This window comes from Bicyclus anynana, chromosome 11, assembly GCF_947172395.1.
Source record: "Bicyclus anynana chromosome 11, ilBicAnyn1.1, whole genome shotgun sequence".
Taxonomy (NCBI): Eukaryota; Metazoa; Arthropoda; class Insecta; order Lepidoptera; family Nymphalidae; genus Bicyclus; species Bicyclus anynana.
In genome coordinates this window covers 7,605,392-7,628,029 of record NC_069093.1, presented here as the reverse complement: position 1 = coordinate 7,628,029, position 22,638 = coordinate 7,605,392, and the positions used below count along the sequence as shown (strand labels likewise).

Genomic DNA, 22,638 nt, shown 5'->3' with positions numbered 1-22,638 from the left:
GCAGATTAAACACTCGTTTTTGAACTTAGCCTTCTGCGAAATTATAAACATCGTTCTGTACTTACATCAAAGTTTTTACAAGGTTTTTATTTATGCCATGTTTGTATTTATGTGTTGTGTGTGGTAAATGGAAGCTAAATAAGAACTTGCTGATCTCAATTGTACAAATTCAATATAATGCTGGTATTGCATTATATTGAATTTGTACAATTGAGATGTGCATCTGGATAACATATTTGACAGCCTCCGTGGCGCAGTAGTATGCGCGGTCGATTTACATGACGGAGGCCCTGGGTTCAATCCCCGGCTGGGCCGATTAAGATTTTCTTAACTCACTTCCCCGCAAGCAAGATTCCGCACAGTCTTTCCCCTCGTCGCCCGCATATCATGGGAGTGTCATCAACGAACTTGCCAGACTATAGTTTACTGTTTTTTGTAAATGTTGTATTTTTAATAAATGAATAAATACCCCGGTTGTTCAGCTACATTACGAGTATATTTCATACTATTTAAAATAAGGGTAGGAGGGGGAAAATACGCGTTATTCTCATTCCTATACTGCATCATCATCACCTCATGCTCATTTCCATTCTTTTTCGGTCCTGAAAATGTTATAAGTGCGGCTCGTGTCTAATTAAAAATAAACGTGCTCGTATGAAATTCGATGAAAGAGTGAGTGGAGTTGCATGTTTTTTTTTAAAGTCAAACATCTTTCAGCAATGGAAAATAATGAAAGCGATTTTTCGTGATGTATGATAATTGTATGATAAAGTAAAACAAATCAAATTAAAAAAATAAAACATATCAAATGTAATATAAACAATATTAATTTCGCATTGTACATGGAATAAGGGTCCGAAATATATCGATATTAATTAATATAATAAAAATTTTAATAAAAAAAAAAATACAACCGACTTCAAAACCTAAAAACGTACCCACTAAACTAAAAAGCGAAAAATAAAATCATAATATGTTCTACCTGCTGATCAGTATGAAGGTGGTGCTAAGCCGGTGATGTATTGATTCAAGTCATGTGAGAATATCTTATAGATTTAGATTTTGCAGACAGTATTGTTTCATGTGGTCCTGTCAGAAATGGCTTAAATTAAGACAACACCGGCTAAGCACCGCCTTCATACTGATCAGCAGGTAGAACATATTATGATGTTGGATGGGTTAAAAAAAAATACCGACCGAATTGAGAACCTCCTCCTTTTTGAAGTCGGTTAAAAAGTTAAAGTTTTTTTTTAAAAACTTAATTTAATATCATGTTTTAAAATTTACCAAACGTCAAAAACACTATCGTCCATTTTGTGACGTCACAAAGTTACTTGATGTACTAAACGTCAAACTAATTTGTTAATTAATATTTTTGTCAAACGCGCCGTTTATTTGTTATAGTGACATCATGAAACAGATGCAATAGACCATCATGACAGGCGTTTTGGCTCGTACTGTCAAAAACATATTTAAAAACTAAAATTTTCAAGTAATCATGTCTCCAAAAAAATATGAAAAAAAAATCAATATAGTAGAACGATAATGAAGTATTACGTACCATTAAAAGCTCTTTAAAAGTTTACGCATGAAATACAAAAAATTCTAGATTTAATTTTCAAGTGTTTTGCATCATCATTATCGTCATTATCATCATCATCATCATTATCAGCCTATTTTAACGAGTACATTCCTCAGTAATCCAGTTTTTTTGTAAGTTAGAATTATAATCATAATTCGAAATACAGTTAAAAAAAGTGTGTGTCGGCTTCGACGCACGAATAGAGCGCAGCGCAGATTAGGTTGCGCACAAAAAACGTAACGCTGTCATTCGTTCATCGAATTTTACGGCTCATATTTTTTTCATATCGGGCTAAACATGAACATATGAAAAATCGATTCTTAAGGAGTAAACTCCAAAAAACTTCTTAACGAATAAATCTTTTATAAAACCAACTCTACAACGGTTTTAAATAAATATCAAAATCCGTTGGTAAATCAATAAAACGAGTGTATGTGCTATCTTAAATTACCTCAATATACATTGTCTAATGCGGACTACAGACCTTCAACTTTGTAGTTAAATTCTGCAAAAATCTAAAAAAAAATCGGTTGTCTGTAAAGTCGGTTTACTGACGATAGTTGAACGTGACCACGTCATAAGAAAATGCTGATGGAATGGTTGCATTTTTCAAAAGAAAATGTTCGTTTTTCTAAAATACTGTCTAATAATCTTCATAGACCAGAATATACTTAATTTCTTATAAAAAAAGTTGGCAACCCTAGAGCGTCGTAGACGTCATCTTTTTTGCGGATCGGTCAGCTCCATCGAATTATAAGACGTTGTCACGTCAAAAAATTGTACAGTTACAGTTCTCAGTTTTGCGTACACACGAGCGGTTTAACTGAACAGTTTGACTGTACAGTTCAAACTGCAGGTCTGTAGCCCTGAATAAAGAAAGATGTCATTTTCAGTCGTTCTCAAGTGCTTCGTTACTTCATAAACAATATACAAGAGTATAGAGTGTCGAGATGTTAGATAAAAATAACTTAATTAAAAATAACTTATTAAAGTGTACACGTATACGGGATTTGTTGTAATTAAAATACGTAATTATGGTATTACGAGTTGCCCTGATTATGTTGTCAACCATGATGCTTCCACGTCAGCTAATTAGCTTAGTAATTATTGACAGTAAGTAAATCGTTTATCGCTTATGTAAACCATTCCATTTATTGAATGTTACGCGTTTGCAAGCGATATTTGATGTTATATAACTGTGTATATAACTGCTGAGGCGACATTTGCGTTGTAAGTATAATATGAATAAGAGTTTGTCTAAGATGTTTCCCTCAGTTCCATCTCTAGAATATAGTTATATAGAGCAAGGCAAGGATCAAACAAAAATCTTTCATGTTTACGTACCGATTTAAAATGTAATTTTCAAATAATAAGTCGAAAACCATCGATTAAATAAGTGCAATATTTCGCATATGTCCTACTAGCCGACCCCCGCGGTTTTACCCGCTTAGTTCCCATAGGAATACGGACATATAATATAGTCTTGGGCACTCGCAAATAACGTGGCTTACTATTGGTAAAAGAATTTTAGTATTTTAAAAATCAGTTTAGTACATTCAGAGATTACGCTCTACAATCTCACAAACTTTACTCGTATCGTATTAGAAGGATGAAAGTTTAGAACCAGGAGACAGACATAAGATACTTATAGCATGACTTGATTAGGACTGACTAACAACGACGATGGACTATATTTGATCAATGTTGCCCTAATAGGGCAAATCTATATATATAAAAGAAAGTCGTGTTAGTTACTTTACTTATAACTCAAGAACGGCTGAACCGATTAAGCTGAAAATTGGCAAGGAGGTAGTTTAGAGCCAGGAAAAGGACATAGGATACTTTTTCGAAAGTCGGGTTTTCCTTCCTGACGCTATAACTCCAGAACGCACGAACCGATTTCCACGGTTTTGCATTTGTTGAAAAGGTCTTGGGCTCCGTGAGGTTTATAACAAAGAAAATTCAGGAAAAATTTCTACGTAGGGTAGGGGTAGGGTAGGGTAGGGGTGTTTTTTGATAAATAATATTATAACACATTTTGCGAAAGTGTTATGAAAATTATAACTTGATGGCTAAATGTAATGCGATAAACCATATTGAAATAAAAAAATAATCTATCAATAAATATTATCTCTTAGACACAAAGTATTTTCTATACAGTTCTATATCTATGCTTACTTAGCTCAAGCAAAATAAATGTTTGGGTCCCCAGAAATGCATCGCGTCTTTAGCTACGAGGAATCGCTTTTAAACGGGGAAAACGTTTTTAAATGCAATTTCCTTTGGGAATAAACTCATGCTGTATTTATACATACTCGTACCTAAATTAAAAACCCCACACTTCACATTACGTCGAGTACTCGTCGTAATAAACATTATGCAAATACAGCATGGTCGCAAATAAGCAACTGCATATATTTTGAGACTTTATCTGTTTTACTTCGTGAAACTTAACGTGTTTCGTTATCACACTAATATTATGAACTAGCAGACGCCCGCGACTTTGTCCGCGTGAAACCAATGTAAACTTTTAAGCCCTATTTCACCACTTTTGAATTTTAAAAATTTTTGAATCATATTATATTTCGTATTTTTTTATGATTTATGAACAATTTAAAAAAAACTGTAATTTTAAAAATGAAGGACTTTCCATACAAATTTTCAACCCATATTTCACCCCCTTTTTATTTTTTTTTCGTTATAAAAACTATCCTTTAGCCTTCTCCGTATTATGGTATTAAACCGTGTCAAGTTTCATTTGAATTCATTCAGAAGTTTCAGCGTGATGCCCGGCCAAGAAAATCACAGAAAGACGTGCAAACATATAAGACAAAAAGTCGAAAAAAAATATTTTTGGCTTCAGTATCATATAGGTATGTGCCTATCAACAAAATATTTCAAAATATCTTCAATGTACAGAATTTGACCTGTTAAAGTTTTATTATAAGTATAAATTTCAAAGATTGTGTGTGTGTGAGTGTGTGTGTGTGTCAAAGTGTGTATGTTTGTTCCTCTTTTACGCTGCGGCTACTGAAGCAATCTGGCTGAAGTTTGGAATTGAAATAGATATTACTCTGGATTAACACATAGGCTACTTTCATTCCGGAAAAATCCATGGTTCCCGAGAGATTGGTAAAAAACTGAATTCCACGCGGACCTAGTCACTAACGTCCGTTTGTTGTAACATAAATAATTTTACTATCATTATAGTTTTCCGTCTATTGAATTGAAGCCGGTGTCACTTTTGTTCATTAGGTACAATGAAGTAAGCGCTTTTACGTTAATTATTTACTTATTTTGTTATTGTTGAAATGAAGATTAAAAATAAAATATGAATAAGATGTGAACTTATGAAATTATAAATGACTAGCTGACGCCGCGCGGTTTCACCCGCGTGGTTCCCGTTTCTGTAGGAATACAGGGATAATATATAGCCTATAGTCTTCCTCGATAAATGGGCTATCTAACACTGAAAGAATTTTTCAAATCAGACCAGTAGTTCCAGAGATTATCGCGTTCAATCAAACAAACAAACTCTTCAGCTTTATTATATTAGTATAGATATGAAGTAGATTTTCTAGAAGTTCTGTTGTCGTTTTGTGTACAATTTGTTAAGTAACCAACGTTATAGTTAAAACATCTCAGTATAAATTCTTACGTATCTTACAGATACAATTTTAGGTTTAGTAAAACGAATACATTATGTAGAAAGTCAGTACGAAGCTTCATGTTTAGAAAGAGCAATATTTAATCTGCAGCGACCCGAATTCGCTTTGAAAATCCTCGCTTTGTTCCGTTCTCAGAAGCAGTCATTTTATACTTAGACTGATGCTTTTACCTTACGGCCACGATTAAGCGGATTTATTTTTAATATAATGAAGGTGTTCGTAAGTAAATGAAATCCAAGCAAGCTCTTTAAATAATTATTTCTAACCTAGATTTTATTATTTATTCCGTTGTATTGTAAGGTTGCTTCGTCATTAAAGTGTTATTATATATTGTTGAAATAAATAATAATACTTTAATGATCTCTATTATTATATTTTATAAAAAAGTAAAGTATCGTAAAGTATCTGTTATTCCAACAATTACAGTACATGTGCCGTAATTTAAAGTAAAATGCACATGTGCTGTAATGTAATATTAAACATTTATCATCCGTAAAAAGGAAACGGTACTTTTTTAAACCTTAGCAAAAAGTTTTTATTTAAGAAAAGTGCTCAATATTTTATGAATAAAATTATATTTGTGATATACATATAATAAATAAACATTTAATTCTTTCATTTTAATAATTTTGACAATACATAAAAATCTGTTACAGAAACACAAAAATATTAATTTTCTTTATTAGCTAATTTTAAATACTGGCTGTTTTTAGTGCATTTGCCTAAAAACTAAAACGCTGGTGTTCGCACTTCACTATCTTTGTAAAAATAACAAGCGTGTCAAAATGTCATCAAATGGAAAACAGGCATAGATGCAAATTCATTTTCAGAAAGTGTGTTTACTCGCAAATGTGTTATAAAACATCGTATGACATACGTGCCTTTGATAATTACAGCCTCTGCTTCCTTACTACAGCTCACGTTTTGGCTCGAGCTGCATTATCGCCTCAGCTGTAATTTTCAACTTACCGCACTTATATCATAATGTACCATATACATAATGATCTCTATTATAATATGATATTTAATGCTTTTTATTATAAATTAACCTATTAATAGTTATCCCCCATCGTTGCTACCATATACGACGCTTGCTTTCGATAACATTTAAATATGTTTAAGTACCCACAAACATTCATATTGATCACAGTTAGATAGATTTGTAGCAGACTACAGTCTACAAAGATATACGGGTATTTACCAATGATATTTTATACTAGAGATAGGGCACTGGCACATTAAAACTGAGGCGGATAAATGTGTATTTAATTCATTTAATTTCCCTTTAAAGTCCCTTATAAACAACGAACGTTATTTAAATAAAATATTACCTAAATTTCATCTACAATGTCGAGTTGTGTGTTCAGTAAGTGGAAAAACTATATATAAATAAATATGTAATGGAATTAAAAACAAATTGTGCATACGTGCCCTCAGTGCTGTAGCTAAATTAATCACTTACTCTTTGCGGTAATTTTGTAGGCACGCAACCTATCTACAGTATAAAATTATCGCAGAGCGCATTATATGTACAAAAGGATTTACAAAACATCAACTGCAGACATGCAGCAAAAAATTCCATTTCTGCAAAGAATCGGAAATGCTTTGTTGACAAAGCGGATACATTTGTCTTATTTCTGTCGCCGCATCGCATCGGCTTCAACTATACTTTCTTTACAATTTTCTTTCCATTGAAAAATGAATTTAATTTCATCCATGTCGTAGAGACAGCTTAATATCGTCAACGTCAAAGGCAGAACATAAGGGATGAAATTTTCCACCTAATTAACTTCACCGTGGAATACTAAGGTTGGCTTTTGCGCTCCGCGTAATTGCTGTTCGAGTGTAAGAACAATTAAGGCTTTCAGTGCTCAAGACGTATGATGAGGTTATTGCTATTGAGCTAATGATATCCTACTTCTCTATTGACTAGATAAAGATTCCATGTATTACTGATGAAGTTATTGGTATTATAGCAATGATATCTTACTTCTCTATTGACTAGATAAAGATTCCATGTATTACTGATGAAGTTATTGGTATTATAGGAATGATATCTTACTTCTCTATTCACCAGATAAAGATTCCAAGTATTACTGATGAAGTTATTGGTATTATAGCAATGATATCCTACTTCTCTATTGACTAGATAAAGATTCCATGTATTACTGATGAAGTTATTGGTGTTATAGCAATGATGTCTTACTTCTCTATTGACTAGATAAAGTTTCCATGATATACTGATGAAGTTATTGTTATTAAGCTAATGATTTCCTACTTATCTATTGACTAAATAAAAATTCTATTAAAAATTAATTTAGATTATTGATAACTTCTACTCGTATTATATATATTATAATTGATTCGTTTCCAAGTATTGCCGTGAATTGACTTATTTCACAAACTAAAATAAAAATTTGGGAAACTTATGGTGCAATACACTTTTCAGCTGCCATGAGTTTTTGATAATATTATGTCCGATTTTCATGTAATATTAGTATTTCAGTTTTGTAATGTACTCGTACTAAGCTCTTTCATTTGATACCTCAGGTATCGGTCGGGTATTATTAACAATATTCAATTGTTCTTCTTCATTCCCCAAATCTTGCAGACGGCTGAACTGATTTTGACGAACATATTTAAGAACCATTGATGAAAAACCAGCTTATAATAAAACATAAAAATCGATTCGTCCGCTGTGCTACGGTGCTACGACGCTACGGTGCTACGGTGGTAGAGTGCTACAGGGCTACGTAGACAGATCGGCAGATATACATAGTCGCAAACTTATGCCACCCCTTTGTTATAATAATAATAATAATAATTTATTTGCCAAATTGTGGGTTACAAATAGATCTTACAATAATGGTATGATTTCCAACACAATTTACCGAGTAAATCAGCGTGCAAATTTTTAGCAATATTTTACAATAGTACTTATATTATACACATTAATTAAAAATTATTCACAAGAAAAAATATTTAATTCAAAAATTAGATATAAAGAATGAAAATAGCGACTGAGGAAAATATAAAATAAATGTCAAAATGTCAATAAGTCAATTTGCAGTAGTAATTATTATCCATAATACATTGAAGAACATATGTAATTTGATTTATCAGTAATTCAGCTAAAATTAAAAAAATCTTTCGTAGAGTAAAAACAATGAAATAATAACCACTCATGTAATTTACGTTTAAATGCAGGAAAAGTCAATTCTGTGATCGAACTTGGAACTTTATTATATATTTGAATTGCCATACAAAAGGCATTTCTTTTAAACAGAACGAGTCTCATTCTTGGCGCAAGTAGTCTATTTTTGTGTCTTGGTTCAGTATGAGATATTAATTGACCACGAGTTCTAAAATATTCAGGATTTTTTTTCACAAATATACAAATCTCTTTAATGTATATACAAGGTAGCGGTAGCAACTTAAGCTTCTTAAACAGTGGTTTACAGCTATCTAAAAAATGTGCTTTACATATTGCTCGAATGCATTTTTTTTGAATTCTGAAAATTCTATCTATATCTACCGAGTTACCCCAAATAATTATTCCATATCTAAGTATAGATGACACGTATCCATGATATGCACTTAAAACTGCCTCTCTAGTTGACACTTGTCCTAGTCGTTTAATGGCATACACAAACTTGTTTACTCTACTGCATAGATCTTCGATGTGTTCCTTCCAGTCGCAATGACAGTCCAATGTTATACCTAAAAATTTAATTGTGTTAACTTCTTCGATGTTGGAGTTGTTGTATTGTATTGAAATCGGAGTTTCTCTGGCCCTATTAGTTTTAAATACAACAAATTTAGTCTTGTCAATATTAATTTGTAGTTTGTTTCTTTCCAACCATTTTATTACTTCACTAAAGGTAAAATTTATATCAGACTCAAATGTATCTTCGTTTTTACATTTAATAATTAGAGTTGTGTCATCGGCAAACAATATACAGGGATGTTTAGAAGAATTTGGCAAGTCATTGATGTATAGTAAGAATAATAAAGGACCCAAAATACTTCCTTGTGGAACCCCAGAGGAGTTAATGATAAAAGAAGATTTGACGTCAAATTTTTCACCATTTATTATTTTACTGAGTTTTGTACACTGCCTTCTTTCCCCTAAATAGCTTTTAAACCAATCGTTAGCAATACCTCGTATACCATACTTATCTAATTTAGATAACAATATAGCGTGGTCAACAAAATCGAAAGCCTTGCTCATATCCAGAAATATAGTAACCACTGGTATATTGTCATTCATGCTTTCTGTGATCAGCTTAATAAGGTTAAAGCAAGCTTTTGTTGTCGAACTGTTTTTTTGGAATCCGTACTGTTCTTTTCTAAGAGTATTTGTTTTAGTAATAAAATCGTTTATCCTTGTGTACATTGCCTTTTCAAAGATTTTTGAAAATATAGTAATTAAAGCTATAGGTCTATAGTTACTCATTTCTGCTCGATTGCCCTTTTTAAACAGTGGATTAATAACAGTCTCTTTTAATGTGTTTGGGAAAATACCGAGCTCGAACGATAAGTTTATAAGGTAGCTAATAGGAATGCTAAGTTTTTGGGCTACGTCTTTAACAATATCCGTTCTGATTCCATCAGATCCTACTGAATTAGTATTACGTAGTGATCTAATAATTTTTAGAATTTCATGCGAATCAGTGGGCACAAGAAATAAACTGCTATTGTTAAATTCAATTTTATCTTTAATTGAATTTTGAATTTTTGTTTTAGGTTTGTTTGTTAATTCAATGAAATATTTATTAAAGGATTCTGCAATTTGATCCGGATTAATGACAATGGAGTTCCCTATTTTTATGTTATCTATATTTGCTCTTGGCATTTCACTACCTGTAGCATTTTTAATAACTGACCATGTTGCTTTACATTTGTTGTTGGGTGGTGGTGGTGGGTTGCAAAGATGTTAAATTAAGTTATTAGGTATTTGTTCAATATTTTATACAAAATAAATAATATTGCTTTTGATGGATCGCTGTACAAAGGCAAATCAAATCACAAAATATCCTCTATCGAAGCTTTTATCAGAAAATGTTGTAAGACGTGATTCAATATAAACACTTTAGAAGGCCTGTTTAGTATGCTATCCGATAGAATATATTTTTGAAATAATATAACATTATTAAATAAAGAAGTAGGCAAACGAGTGTATGGTCTAATTTAAAATTCAAAAGCTGTTTTCGGCAGCTTTTTAAGGAACCATGGAAAAATATGAACAAGTTGTCCATATCTTTCCGTGGCATCCGTCCGTCGCAGGCGACGATTCAACGGACGACGGACAGAACTCATTTGTTTTGTTTGCTTTGTTGAGACTAACAATGACGTGCGTCTTCGCAACGCAGGTGTGGTGTACAATGTGTTGATCCGTTGCGATGACGTAACGCAGCGTACAATGTGGTATCGCTCTTATACATGTAGCTCTTTTTATAATTTTTTTTTTATTTTATAATCGCGGATATATAATCGCGTCAACGAATTCATAAATCAAACAATCTTCACAAAAGTCCTCAAGCTCCTACTTTGATGTTGTTGTTTTGGTTATGTTTTTAAATGAACGTCTATTGCCTACACCCAAAATGCGATACTGCGACACAAAAAACGCTGTCGTGCCCAATACTTGGGAATGCTTTTTTATTGTCCGTTAAAAAAGCTCTCGTGCGTTTGAGGGCTTCTATAGCATGGAAGCGTTGGAAGGAACTTTGTCAAAGTACTACGTAGTGTCCTTAGTTTACTTTGACAAGGTTATATCCCGAGGTTTTATAGTACAGGAGTGTGTGTAATGTTTGTTGTTTGTCCTGTGACCGCAGGGTGTTGTGTGTGCGCGCCGCAAGGAAGCGTGCAGGGCGGCGCGCAGGTGCCTGCAGTGTCGCACTCCACCGCGCCGCCCGCCGGCGTCGGCGGCGTCCGCAGGTACGACCCTCACACGCGCACCGAGCAGTGGGAGCGGCGGTGGCCACACCTTCCACATTTTATAATGGTTGAGAGTTTGTCAGCCCATGCTGTTAATATAGATAAGTACGGCATCAGGATTTGGCTTAGAATACAAATTCAATTAAATCGGTAAATTCTAAGTATTTTTTTTAATTTTTAAGAGTGCCTAAAGAGCGCTTAAAACCCTCTGACAAAGAGTATTTATGAAGTTGAAAATCTGAACTAAGAAAAAGAAACAAATTAAGCTTTGAAGATCATATTATTTGTATTGCGCTTTCAAAGCCAAAACTAGCCAAAAGTCAAAACTGTCAGGCTACTTATCAATAAAACCAGTTAGTAGGTATTCCACTAATAATTACCTAAGTCCAAGTAGCATGATTAAATTCCAGCTTTTACAGAACTCTTAAGAAAATACAGTCACTATTAACCGTACTTTAAATGTTTCGACCAAGATGTGTTTGACCTCCACTAGGTGGACCGAGGACATCAAGCGGGTTCATCAAGCCGCTGGATGCTTGCAGCTCGAGACCGTTATGTATGTAAGTCCATACAAGAGGCCTATGACCAACAGTGGACGTCCTGCTGATAATGATGATGAATGACGAAAGGTGTCTGGCGAATGGTTGTCACAGAGTAAGTGTGTTGAGTAAGCCTTGTCACCTCCAAAAGTCACCATAACAGTAACTAGTTGCTGACCGCATTAACCATGGTCTGACAAACTTGCATCTATCATAAAATGACGAAGGTCTGGTCACGCCAGGTTGTCAGACCACCACTTGTGTTCACGTAACGTAAATCCTACAACACCTCAACAACAACTGGGTAACGTGTTTCCTACTTTTTTGTTACAAAAACAACCGCAGTAATTAACAAACTTTTTGTATTTAAAAGTAAAATGTAACACAAATATTGTTGTCGAGGGATATATTTAAAAAAAATATCTAAAATTAGTGTTTAGACAACTCAAATAAGGTGATGCTGTATTTTAAAAGATAACAAATAATACAGTAAGCCTATAAAATGGAACCTCCCTAGACAATATTTTATTTTTCAACTTCTTAAGATACTCGTAGTTACATCTAATTTAATATTTAAAAATTAAAGTAAAAATGACAATAAGAAACTCACTTGCTAATAGCGATACAAAGCAAGCCTACGTGGAATGGTGGCAAAAATACTACGAGTAGCTAGCAGACAGATCCTTTGCGTCAACAAACTTACAGCCGAACGTAGAACCTCCTCCTTTTGAAAGTCGGTTAAAAAATATACCAGTCGAGGCAATTAGCCGCGATGAAATAATTCAGAAAATTCACTCCACGTTTTAGGTACCTTTTAACTACAATGAATAATAGGTACTTTTAATACAATGAATAGTCCGGGATCCGAAGAACATTTTTTACAAATTTTTGTGAGTAGCTTCATCTTGATGATCAGCTTTTTTATTTACGAAAATTCTTGATTCTAGTAGCTAACTGATACCGGGAAATAAAAATTTCTGAGCGTCGGAACGAGATACTCTCTCGACCCCTATCAAATTCACAACTTTTTCCCCCACGATGTTGCGCCATTCGGTTCGGCTTTTCCCAACTTGTAGAGCTTCGTGTACTTTTGTATCGAGAATGGTGCGGATTTGATCTGACCAACGCATCGGGCTACGTCCGAACGAGATACTAACCAGATGTTTTTTACTGTTGATTAATTAATAGTTATACAACTTAACAGCCACAATGTCTTAGAACTTGCGTGGTACATTATCTCGTTCCGACGTTCAGAAATTTTTATTTCCTGGTATTTTAGTTAGCTACCAGAAGAAAAAAGTTGATCGTCTCATTGAGATGAAGCTGCTCACGAAAAATTAACTTGACAGTTATGAGTTGTAAAAATGTTCTACGGATCCCTGACTATAATGCATTATAAACTGTCTCAAAGGCCGGCAACGCATTAGCAGAGCTTCCGGCATTGCAAATGACAATGGGCCGCGGTAATCACTTAACATCAGGTGACCCGCATGCTCGTTTGCTCGCCATTTAAGCAATAAAAAAAATATGCAAAATTGTTGCAGGAAATTACCGTTGAAATACAAAAATTTCAACATTCTTTTAAACGAATTTCCTCTAATTAGAGTGAAACTGCTTACTTATCTCCATTTACAAATCGTTAAAAATGTCACACTTAAAACAGTTAAACGCCCAGCGTTCCTCTCAAACACCCACTAAGTGCAAAAGCCTTACAAATTGCTTTGAGCTAACTTCGAAAGCCAAAGTAAAATTTCTACTTCTTTGTAGCATTATTTAATGACAAGCTTATATCTGACAGTTGCTCGAGAATGATAAATGTGCCAAACACAGCCAGTCTAAAAGTAAATAGCTTGGCAAATTCGGGGCCGGGGGGGTAGCGATGCCCCGTGCGCACGACATCACACCCGCGCAGTCCTTCCCCTCCCGTCGCCCGCATATCATGGGAGTGTCATCAACGAATTTGTCGAGCTATAGTTCTATCATTACTTGACACAACCAACTCTCTGTACCTTCCCTAGTCGACCGTTAATGCGATTAGTAGAGTATATTGTATATTGTTGTTGGAACATGGAGAGGATCCACGTCTTTAAGTTTATTCGCTAACTCGGTGTCTATTGGAGGTCAAAATCAAGTAGGTATGTATGTATTACATTGCAACTTCATAGAGTTTAAAAAAAACATTTCGTGGCGTTATGTCTTCTTTAGAAACTCATTCAATAAAGGTTTAATGAGGTGAGTGGCTATCGTTCTGTAGCGATGGTTTATTGGAGCAAAGCATTTTCCACAAAAATTACTAATGCCAGGCACCTGTTAACGTAAATCATAAGCCTCTTGTGCCAGTCACTTTTCCGGTAAACCTTCAAACAGAAATACAACAATGATGTTTAGTACAAAATAAACAAGACGCTTACATAGCTCCTACGTTCCTACCTCCTCTTTTATACGAATATTAGGATCGTAGTTATCCTAGTTTGAAAGGAGAAATCTCTTCAATTCTGTTTTTCTTTATGGCTTTCAATCACAATGCCTTCGCTTCGTACTTTTTACATTATAGGATCATAATTGTAAAGCGTAATGTTATTAATGGTATAAAAACGCGGACACTGAAAATAAAAACTGTTGGGTTTTATAGATTCAAAATGAGGGGTATAGGGATATATATTTTGATAGAGAAATATAATATTACAAGGAACATAAACCTAATTTGTGAAAATATTGTATGTTTCTAGTCGCATTGTTCTTAAACGGCTCAACCAATTTTAATGATTTTTTGTATATCTAATAGATGTGAGAATAGGTTGTAAAGTATTTTTTTCCCTTTTCCACTACCCCTCATTTTTAATCACGATTTTAGTTATCTTAATATATAAATGCGAAAGGTCTGCAATCCTTCAAATCCTGCAAAGCTGCAAATGAATGCATCACGAAATCTCAAAAACCGCTGGACGTACAAAGAAGAAATTTGGCAGGGAGGTAGCTTATAATTAGTAGGTGTCCGCTAAGAATGGCTTTTGCGATAAGGCCGGATTAAGGAGGTCAAATGGCGGGCGTCCGCTAGTTTTATATAAAACTATGGCACAACAACGTTTGTCGGGTCAGCTATTGCTGAAATTTAACTGGAAACACGTTATTTAGTTATCATCTGTTGAACTCCTATACTATAATAATAATGCGTGTTGTTTGTCTAGCCAACATATTGTGTTCATTAGCATATCATTAACAATTTCATGATAGTGCAGTCAGATAAAAAGTATCAGACTAAATAATCTTGTCTATGATTTAATGTTTACTACAAAGTTTCACGATTTGTGTCAGTTTACAGACCCACTGTTCATAGCACATCATTGTGTTGAAATAGTAAAGGCTAGCGCACATTTAGGTGGGCTACGTAGAAACACAAAACTGCTGTATTTCATTTAACTACTCGAAAATTCTTCAGGTTTCTTATTATTTATGTATCTTATTAAATATTATCATAATCTGGCGTGCACTTGGTATTTCACAAACAATTACTATATTATGATCTGCAATAAATCAATCTGAGTAAGCTACACAGGTATGCCACGTGTACTCGTAAAACTAGGTACCAATTTTAAACATCAAATTCAGAAAGTTCAGTTCTCTATAATAATCTAGTTGTAAATGCACAATACAACGCCGATAAAAGAAAAAGTAGTGCGCACAATTGCGATAATAAATTGATACTTGATAGTCGACATTATAGGACCCTTACCAAGTGGCACGGCGATTCTCTTTCAACGATCGCTAACGCTTCGTAAACTAAAAAAATGTATGGGAATGACAGATCTTGATCACGTGACCTGCCGATAGCAAATGTCATTCCCGTGTCATTTCGACATGCCACTTGGCTAGGGGGGCTGGTCTCTTTAGTTTGGTGAAAAACAGTTTTTGTTTTAACTAGATAACTAACTTTATATCTAGTGGAGCACGAGATGATGACGAAGTTAAATACTAAGATGAAAAGAGTACATATTGTTTCGTCTCCCTAAAATACTGATTTGTGATTCCTAACATCTTAGTGTAATTATTTTTTTAATCAAAACATTAATCGCAATGAGGGATAGGAATTAGCATCCTCCGATTGCTTACCCTGTGCACGCCGCTGCAAAGTCTACGGCGGCCCACCTAAATCCGCGCGAGGTTACAAATTTCATTGTGGATGTAAATATGTAAGTTTTATTTTATATGTTACCATCCGCAACGAAACGGCTCCGACGAGATGATGTAAGTAATTTATTATTTAGACCAATATATTTCAATAATCTCTGCATAATTGAAATCCAGAATGTTGATACGAATTCTAGAAGAATTCTTATAAGCCCTCGTTTATTACCGATGGTTGATGTAAGCATAGTTCCACTGCATGGTAACTACATAATATGCACGTTTGATTGTAGTCCAGTCAAATTAACCCTTAAAATAGAAGTAAGGTTACAATAATTCCCATAGAGCTAAAAATTGGTATGAACGTTCAGAATACTATTATAAATGAATTGTGAAAAGTCCCCATCAATCCCCCTTGTGCAAAAAAAATATTGATGGGGAAAGTTTGCGAAAATAGGTTTTTCGCGTTTTACAGCTAGACGGTGAGTTTTACAGCAAAAATAGTTCAGACAAAAGTTATAGATCATCCTATTACGAAAAAAATATTTTTTTTAATTCTTTCAACCGCTGTATCACGGATATTGCAATACTTATGAAAAAAGTGTGGATACATTTTTTGTAGAAAATCGGATGATCTACAATTTCTGTTAAAACAATTTTTGCTGAAATCGTAAAAACTCTATTTTCGCAAACTTTGACCATCAATATTTTTTTTTGCACAAGGGGGATTGATGGGGACTTTTCACAATTCATTTATAATAGTATTCTGAACATTCATACCAATTTTTAGCTCTATGGTATTTATTGTAACCTTCAAAGTCCTATTTGACTGGATTATTGTAGTTTAGGTAATCGCAAGTAGGTATTTAAACCAAACTCAGAGCATACTCTTTACGGATACAATTTATTTAAATATGTTTACTTGTATATCAAACTTGAGATGTCCCACGTTTTTACTGGTATTTAGATCAAAGAGCAAAGATTAATTTATAGGCAAATACTTCAAAATGCCTGACGGGAATATTCACGGAGTCAGAACGCTTGCGAAGGCTTACTCCGCGAACATTTCCGATGGGATGTAATTAAAAATTTAAGATTTGCGAAATTGAATTGTTCAATTAACATTTTTATCGCTGAAATTGACACAGTTTGTATATACTCGTAAAGATATTTTGTGACGCTGAACGCATTTTATTCCATTCGTACATAAAACAGCTTGTATGATTTAATTATACCACATAATCCGCGCCTCAACGTATCCTCGGAAAGTTAGCATTAGATAAGCAAAACTCACGTTAGATTTGTTCGCATGAAACACTTACATACGCATAGACATCCTGCACGAAAATGAAAAAAGTCCTCAAAACGGAAAACGCTAACAATTCAATTTCGCTTTGTCGCTTCTATCAGTAAAAACTCCAATTTGTATGGTCCGCTAGCTTTAGTTCGCGTTGGCATAGCTCAGCCGCAAGGCCTTTGGCAGTTTTATTGAGTTATGGTCTATGATCTGGCATAACAAATGTATACCCTCATCTGTTATTTATTAGTGAAAGAAAATAAATGATAAATGATATTCACAGTGACACATTGCAAATTGGTTACCTAGTTAAATTGCGGCCAGACACACTTTTCATGCATAATTTTAAGAAAGTTATATGATCAAAGGCAGCTTAGTTCAGTGAAATTAAACACAAAATAACAAACATTAAAAATAACAAAAAGTTAACATACGCGTTTGAAATTCTTGAAAACGTATTGAAAACTTCTTATTTTGGCTGGTGGGAGACTTCGGCCGTGGCCGTTATAGCCATTTGGCGTTCCGGTACGATGTCGTGTAGAAACCAAAGGGGGTGTGGATTTTCATCCTTACAAGTTAGCCCGCTTTGATCTTAGATTGCATCATCACTTACTATCAGGTGAGATTGTAGTCAAAGGCTAAAATAAAAAAAAAACTCCTCCTTTTTTTGTTAGTAAGCTTTCAATTGACATATTAGAAGACTAAATAACTGATGAGAGATTAGTCAACTGTTTATATCAGGCAACCCCAAGGTTACAGTTTGAAATCTTTACGTTTTCAATTCTGTTTGGTATATTCATATAACTAGTATACGACTTTTTTGAATTAACCAATGAGGAAAGTAGATAAAACAAATTTAATAAAAAAATAATCATTTAATACAATCCGGATACAATTTTACTAAGCAATTTGTCAATGTGATTTTTTTTAAAAGACCAACTGTTGAGTTTCTTGCCGGTTTCTTCTCAGCAGAACCTGCCTTCTAAACCGGTGGTAGAATCTTTACAAATAGTCAACTGACGTATCAAAAGTGCTTGTATACTGAGCCTACTTGAAATAAATGAATTTTGATTTTTTTTGAATATTTTCTTTAATTTATTTTTATCCCAAATAAATAACAGATGAGTTATATATTTCTTATGCCGGAACTCGTACTATTCAAAGCGATTGTGAATATTTGATACCATACAGATTATAGTTCGTTACCGATGTATTGTTTGAGGCGATGTGTTATGTGTGTGCACTAATGTCTGTGTTTGTACGCAGATTCAGTCAGTATTCCAGGGGGCGAGGATACCGTGACTGGCGCACTCGGGGAGACCCTACACTCATCAATTCGCTGTGGCGCAGCCGGCAGCCATTAGGCATTCGGAAACAGCTCGGTACGTTTTGGGCGCCGTTTAGCATATTTACGAGCTGTAACTTTCAATTTGGGAAACAGTTAACGTTGTTAACAACATTGGAAATATTTTTGAGTAATTATGTATTATAAAAGCAAGATATAAATGCAAGATATGCTGGTAACAACTATAGTGTAACAATGCTTACAAAGTTGCATCAATGATTAAGAAAATAGGCTACTTGCCTCTTGTGTAAACAGTGTTTAAACTGAATAATGGAAGCATTATAAAGCTATATTTTATTTTGTCCCGTCAATTACCAGTAAAAAATTTAATATAAATGTAAAAATATCTACGTAAAATTTTGCCGCCGAAACAATACATTAGCAAGTGACGTCATTCATAGAGATAACAGCGTCACCGCAAGCGCCAATCACAAACCGATGCCTTGTAGCGAATGACGTTACAGTTTATGATTGGCGTTTGCGGTGACGTGATAAAAATACAATTTTGTTTTATAAAAATATTGCAATTACGAGGTTATTTTCACAAATAAAAATGTCATTAGAGTTTCTAGGCATCTAAACTGCTTTTATGCAAAAAAACTTCTTAGATTTGTACAGCAGGTGAGTAGCCTAATTATGTCTCTCATTGAGGCAAAGAAACAAAGGGACCCAACATGGGATCTTATTTTATTTACACTCTAATTTGTAAGTTCAAAATAAAGAAATGAATAATAAAACAGAAACAAATTAAGTAGAATATAATAGGGGACCTTGTCGCTTTTAGTTCAAACACCTTGTAATATTAAATTCAAACGGACGTCGGCGACCCAAGATGCTGGAATAGCGACCGGCGGTGCGCGGTCGCTATTCAAGCATCTTTGGATCCCAACGCCCATCGGCTCTTCGAACTATGTGGCCTGCCCATTGCGACTCGCTGACCTATATCAGTGACATTAGTTCGTCTGCGGATCTCCTCATTTCTGATTCGACCACACAGAGAAATTGCAAGCATAACTCGCTCCATCGCCCGCTGAGCGACTTTGAGCCTTCTAATAATGTCCATATTTAGCGATGATTTAGCCTATGTGTTAATCCAGGGTATATTCTATCTCTTTCCCACATTTCAGCCAAACCAGTTTAACAACATTAACAACGACAACACACACAGACTTTCGCTTTTTAATAGAGTAATTCATGTTCCAACGTAGTATTTTTGGGACAGGGAACGCGGAGGTGTACATAGTGCTCGCGCTGCTGATCGGCGTGGTGACAGTGGTGGTGGGCTGCTGGCTGTCCGACAACTGCTGGTCGCCGGAGCCCGAGGACGCGCTGGCCGGCTGACCCGTGGCGGCGGGCGCGTGCACGCACGTGTAGCGCCCGCCCTCCGCGCCGGACCGGGACCGGAGCCCCTCCGGCGCGGGCTCGCTGTCCCCGGTGCTGCCCCCGCCGCCGCGCGCCTTCCTGCACGCCGCGCGCCACCTGTGCCGCGGCGCCTGCCTGCAGCTGCCGTGCGACCGGCGCCACCCCTTCTGACACCCACCCTCCGCCCCCTGCCGCCACGACAAACTTAACGGATTCTACATCCCCACGGTGGCCAACGGCGGAGTGTGTGATAACTGACTTAGTGAACTGAAAATAGTGAACTGACACTTGAGACTACATGTTTTCTGAATGCATGCAAGGTGCGAGTTTTCAATGAACCACATGAGCTTCGTATAATATTTCGATATATTCATATTGTGTATGTAGGTATCCCAAACGTGTTAAAAGTGTATCGGTATGAGTTGAGTAAAATGTTCGGATTGGTATAATGATTGTGTCACTGTGGACTGTCACCTGACGGATATCTCTCGTAGACTGTAGGTCACGCTTGTAGCGGTCGCTCTAATTTTAACCACTAAAACTTTACCACTTTACTGTTATTTCTAAATGGATGTGCCTTGAAATGCTTTCCTCGATTCGACTTGTAGAATAGAGCATTTTTGAACCCTTTAGAAGGAATTTCTTCTCTCTGTTTTGTATGGAAGTTCCCGTATAATAAGTGCAATACACATCATTACCGTGCCTTTACCGTTCTATAGACTTTGTAAGGGACGTAATTAACAATAGGTTTTTAAAAAAATACGCATTCCCTAACGGAAGGCGACACCATCCCGTTTATTTGTTCCGTATTTTTGTAATAAAACCGCTTGATTTGTTACATTTCGTTAATTAAAAATAAGACGCTTCAGATAATAAAGAGGAAAGTGAGTTAGGACCAAGTGTTTCCCAAACGCGCGTCAATTGGTTAAATTAAAAAATCGTAATGCATCGTAATAGGATAGTATTAACATTGTGAGACAACGATACGGTTACATTTAATGTAGAATTTTGATAAATTTTTGGCTGTTTGTAAATACCTACCTTTACATATTGAAATTGAGTATTGCATCTCAGGCATTTGATATATTTATCTATTAAGTCACTTAATCCCTATGATATTTTATTATTTTAAATGATATAAGAAAAACAGGAAAGCATTGTCCAACAGCCTATATTAATGAGTGCAATACCTGCATAACAATTGTGTTCAAATCTGTATAGATGTTCTATTTTATGATGACGATTTGGAATAGTTGTGTTAGTAAGGTAAACAGGACACACGCGTTTAAGTGTGTAATTTAACAAAGCATAAACGACTTTTTGAAATAAGATTTTCTTAATGATATTGCCGTATAATATCGAGATCTTTTTGCCAACAAAACCTTGCTTAGCAACCACTTAGCTAACACAATTCAAAATATGTCATTTTTTTTGTTCAAGGTAAACCAAACCTTCATCGTAAAATAGAATATGTATAATTATGACAGCGTACAATTGTAAATACCGTTAGATTATAATCTATCTCGCGAGATTGTAAACTATCGAAATATTGTGAACCGCAACATACTCTTAAGAACCGGAACTTGAGTGTCTCTGAAACCAATGGTTATGTTAGGTTAGTTTAGTAATTAATTTAGTTTTTTATTTCTACGTTCTTCCTTACAATCTAGCGTATAATAACAGGTTAAATTGTAAGCAATATGCGGTTCACAATTTTTCAATCGTTCACAATCTCGCAAGATAGATTATAATTTAACGGTATTTACAATTTTACGGTGACGTAGCCTTCATTTGAACACTGTTGACTGGCTTTCTCTTGTGATGCCAAAATGTCTGAAATTTAACGGAATTGTTTGTGTCATAATTACTAGTAGTATAAGCTTTTATTTCTAATCCTCATTAAGCATTGGGTAAACAGCTATTATGGAAAGTAGACTTTTAATGCGTTCTGTAGAACTTTCTATATATCTAGTAAATCATCTCTCACGTGTTAGTGTGTTTAGTTTTGAATTTATAACTCACATAAATCGAAACCTAATGGTGCTAGTCAAAAAATCAACACTAAACCAAATTGCTAAAATATAAAAGTAGCTATCCTTTACCTATTTTGTTCAATGGAAAATAATAGCATTGCATAGCTAGCGTCAGGAATAATAAAATGGCGGATAGAATCTAAAGACTTTCTTGAGACATTTAAATAAAAATAGTAATAGTAGAAGAGCTGGTAACCATTTTTGAATAAATATTTGAGGCGCTGTGAAATCTTGTTCTGTTGTCATAATAATGCAAAGCTAAAATGTAGGTAAGGGCTTTATCAAGCGTTGAGGATTTGAAAATTATAGTGTATTTTTGTCTCAAAAAAAACTTCTTACAAACGTTGATTTTCCACTCACCTCATTGAATTTTTAAAGTTTAACGTACCGTAATATACTTAACTTTAAGTGAAAGTTATAGATAGACCAAGGTATGTTTTCAAAAACATACTTTGTTTAATTTCAACTTTCAGTCATCTCTACAATTTTGTTTTAGATATAAATCGTAAAGAGCTATTGAAATGAAATTTATGGTTACTCGAAAATATCTACCAGCTCTAGAACTATAATCACGACAATTATTACAAACATAACGGTGATTAGTAGAAATTAACCTAACTATCAAAATGCATCGTAGCTACAATTTATGCATTAATAAATGTTAATGCTAAAACGACGAGTAGGTAATTAATATCATGATGGTTGCCAATGACATAAAAGTAGCTAATCCTATGAAAAAAAATATGA

The 22,638-nt window shown here is 34.7% G+C and overlaps 1 protein-coding gene across 2 annotated transcripts in view; it reads left to right on the top strand.

The window, feature by feature from the left end:
* Nucleotides 1-21,236, top strand: part of LOC112042991 (uncharacterized) — a 76,245-nt gene extending 55,009 nt beyond the window's left edge. The window contains exons 3-5 of one of the 2 annotated variants that reach the window (XM_052884328.1): nt 11,088-11,190; nt 18,436-18,533; nt 19,719-21,236. In XM_052884328.1, the coding sequence (XP_052740288.1) occupies nt 11,088-11,190; nt 18,436-18,533; nt 19,719-19,837 (320 nt within the window). In that variant the 3' untranslated portion in view covers nt 19,838-21,236. Of the gene's footprint in view, nt 1-11,087; nt 11,191-18,417; nt 18,534-19,718 lie in introns of both variants that reach the window. The other variant, XM_052884327.1, reaches the window with a different exon arrangement.
* Nucleotides 21,237-22,638: the final 1,402 nt, after the last annotated feature.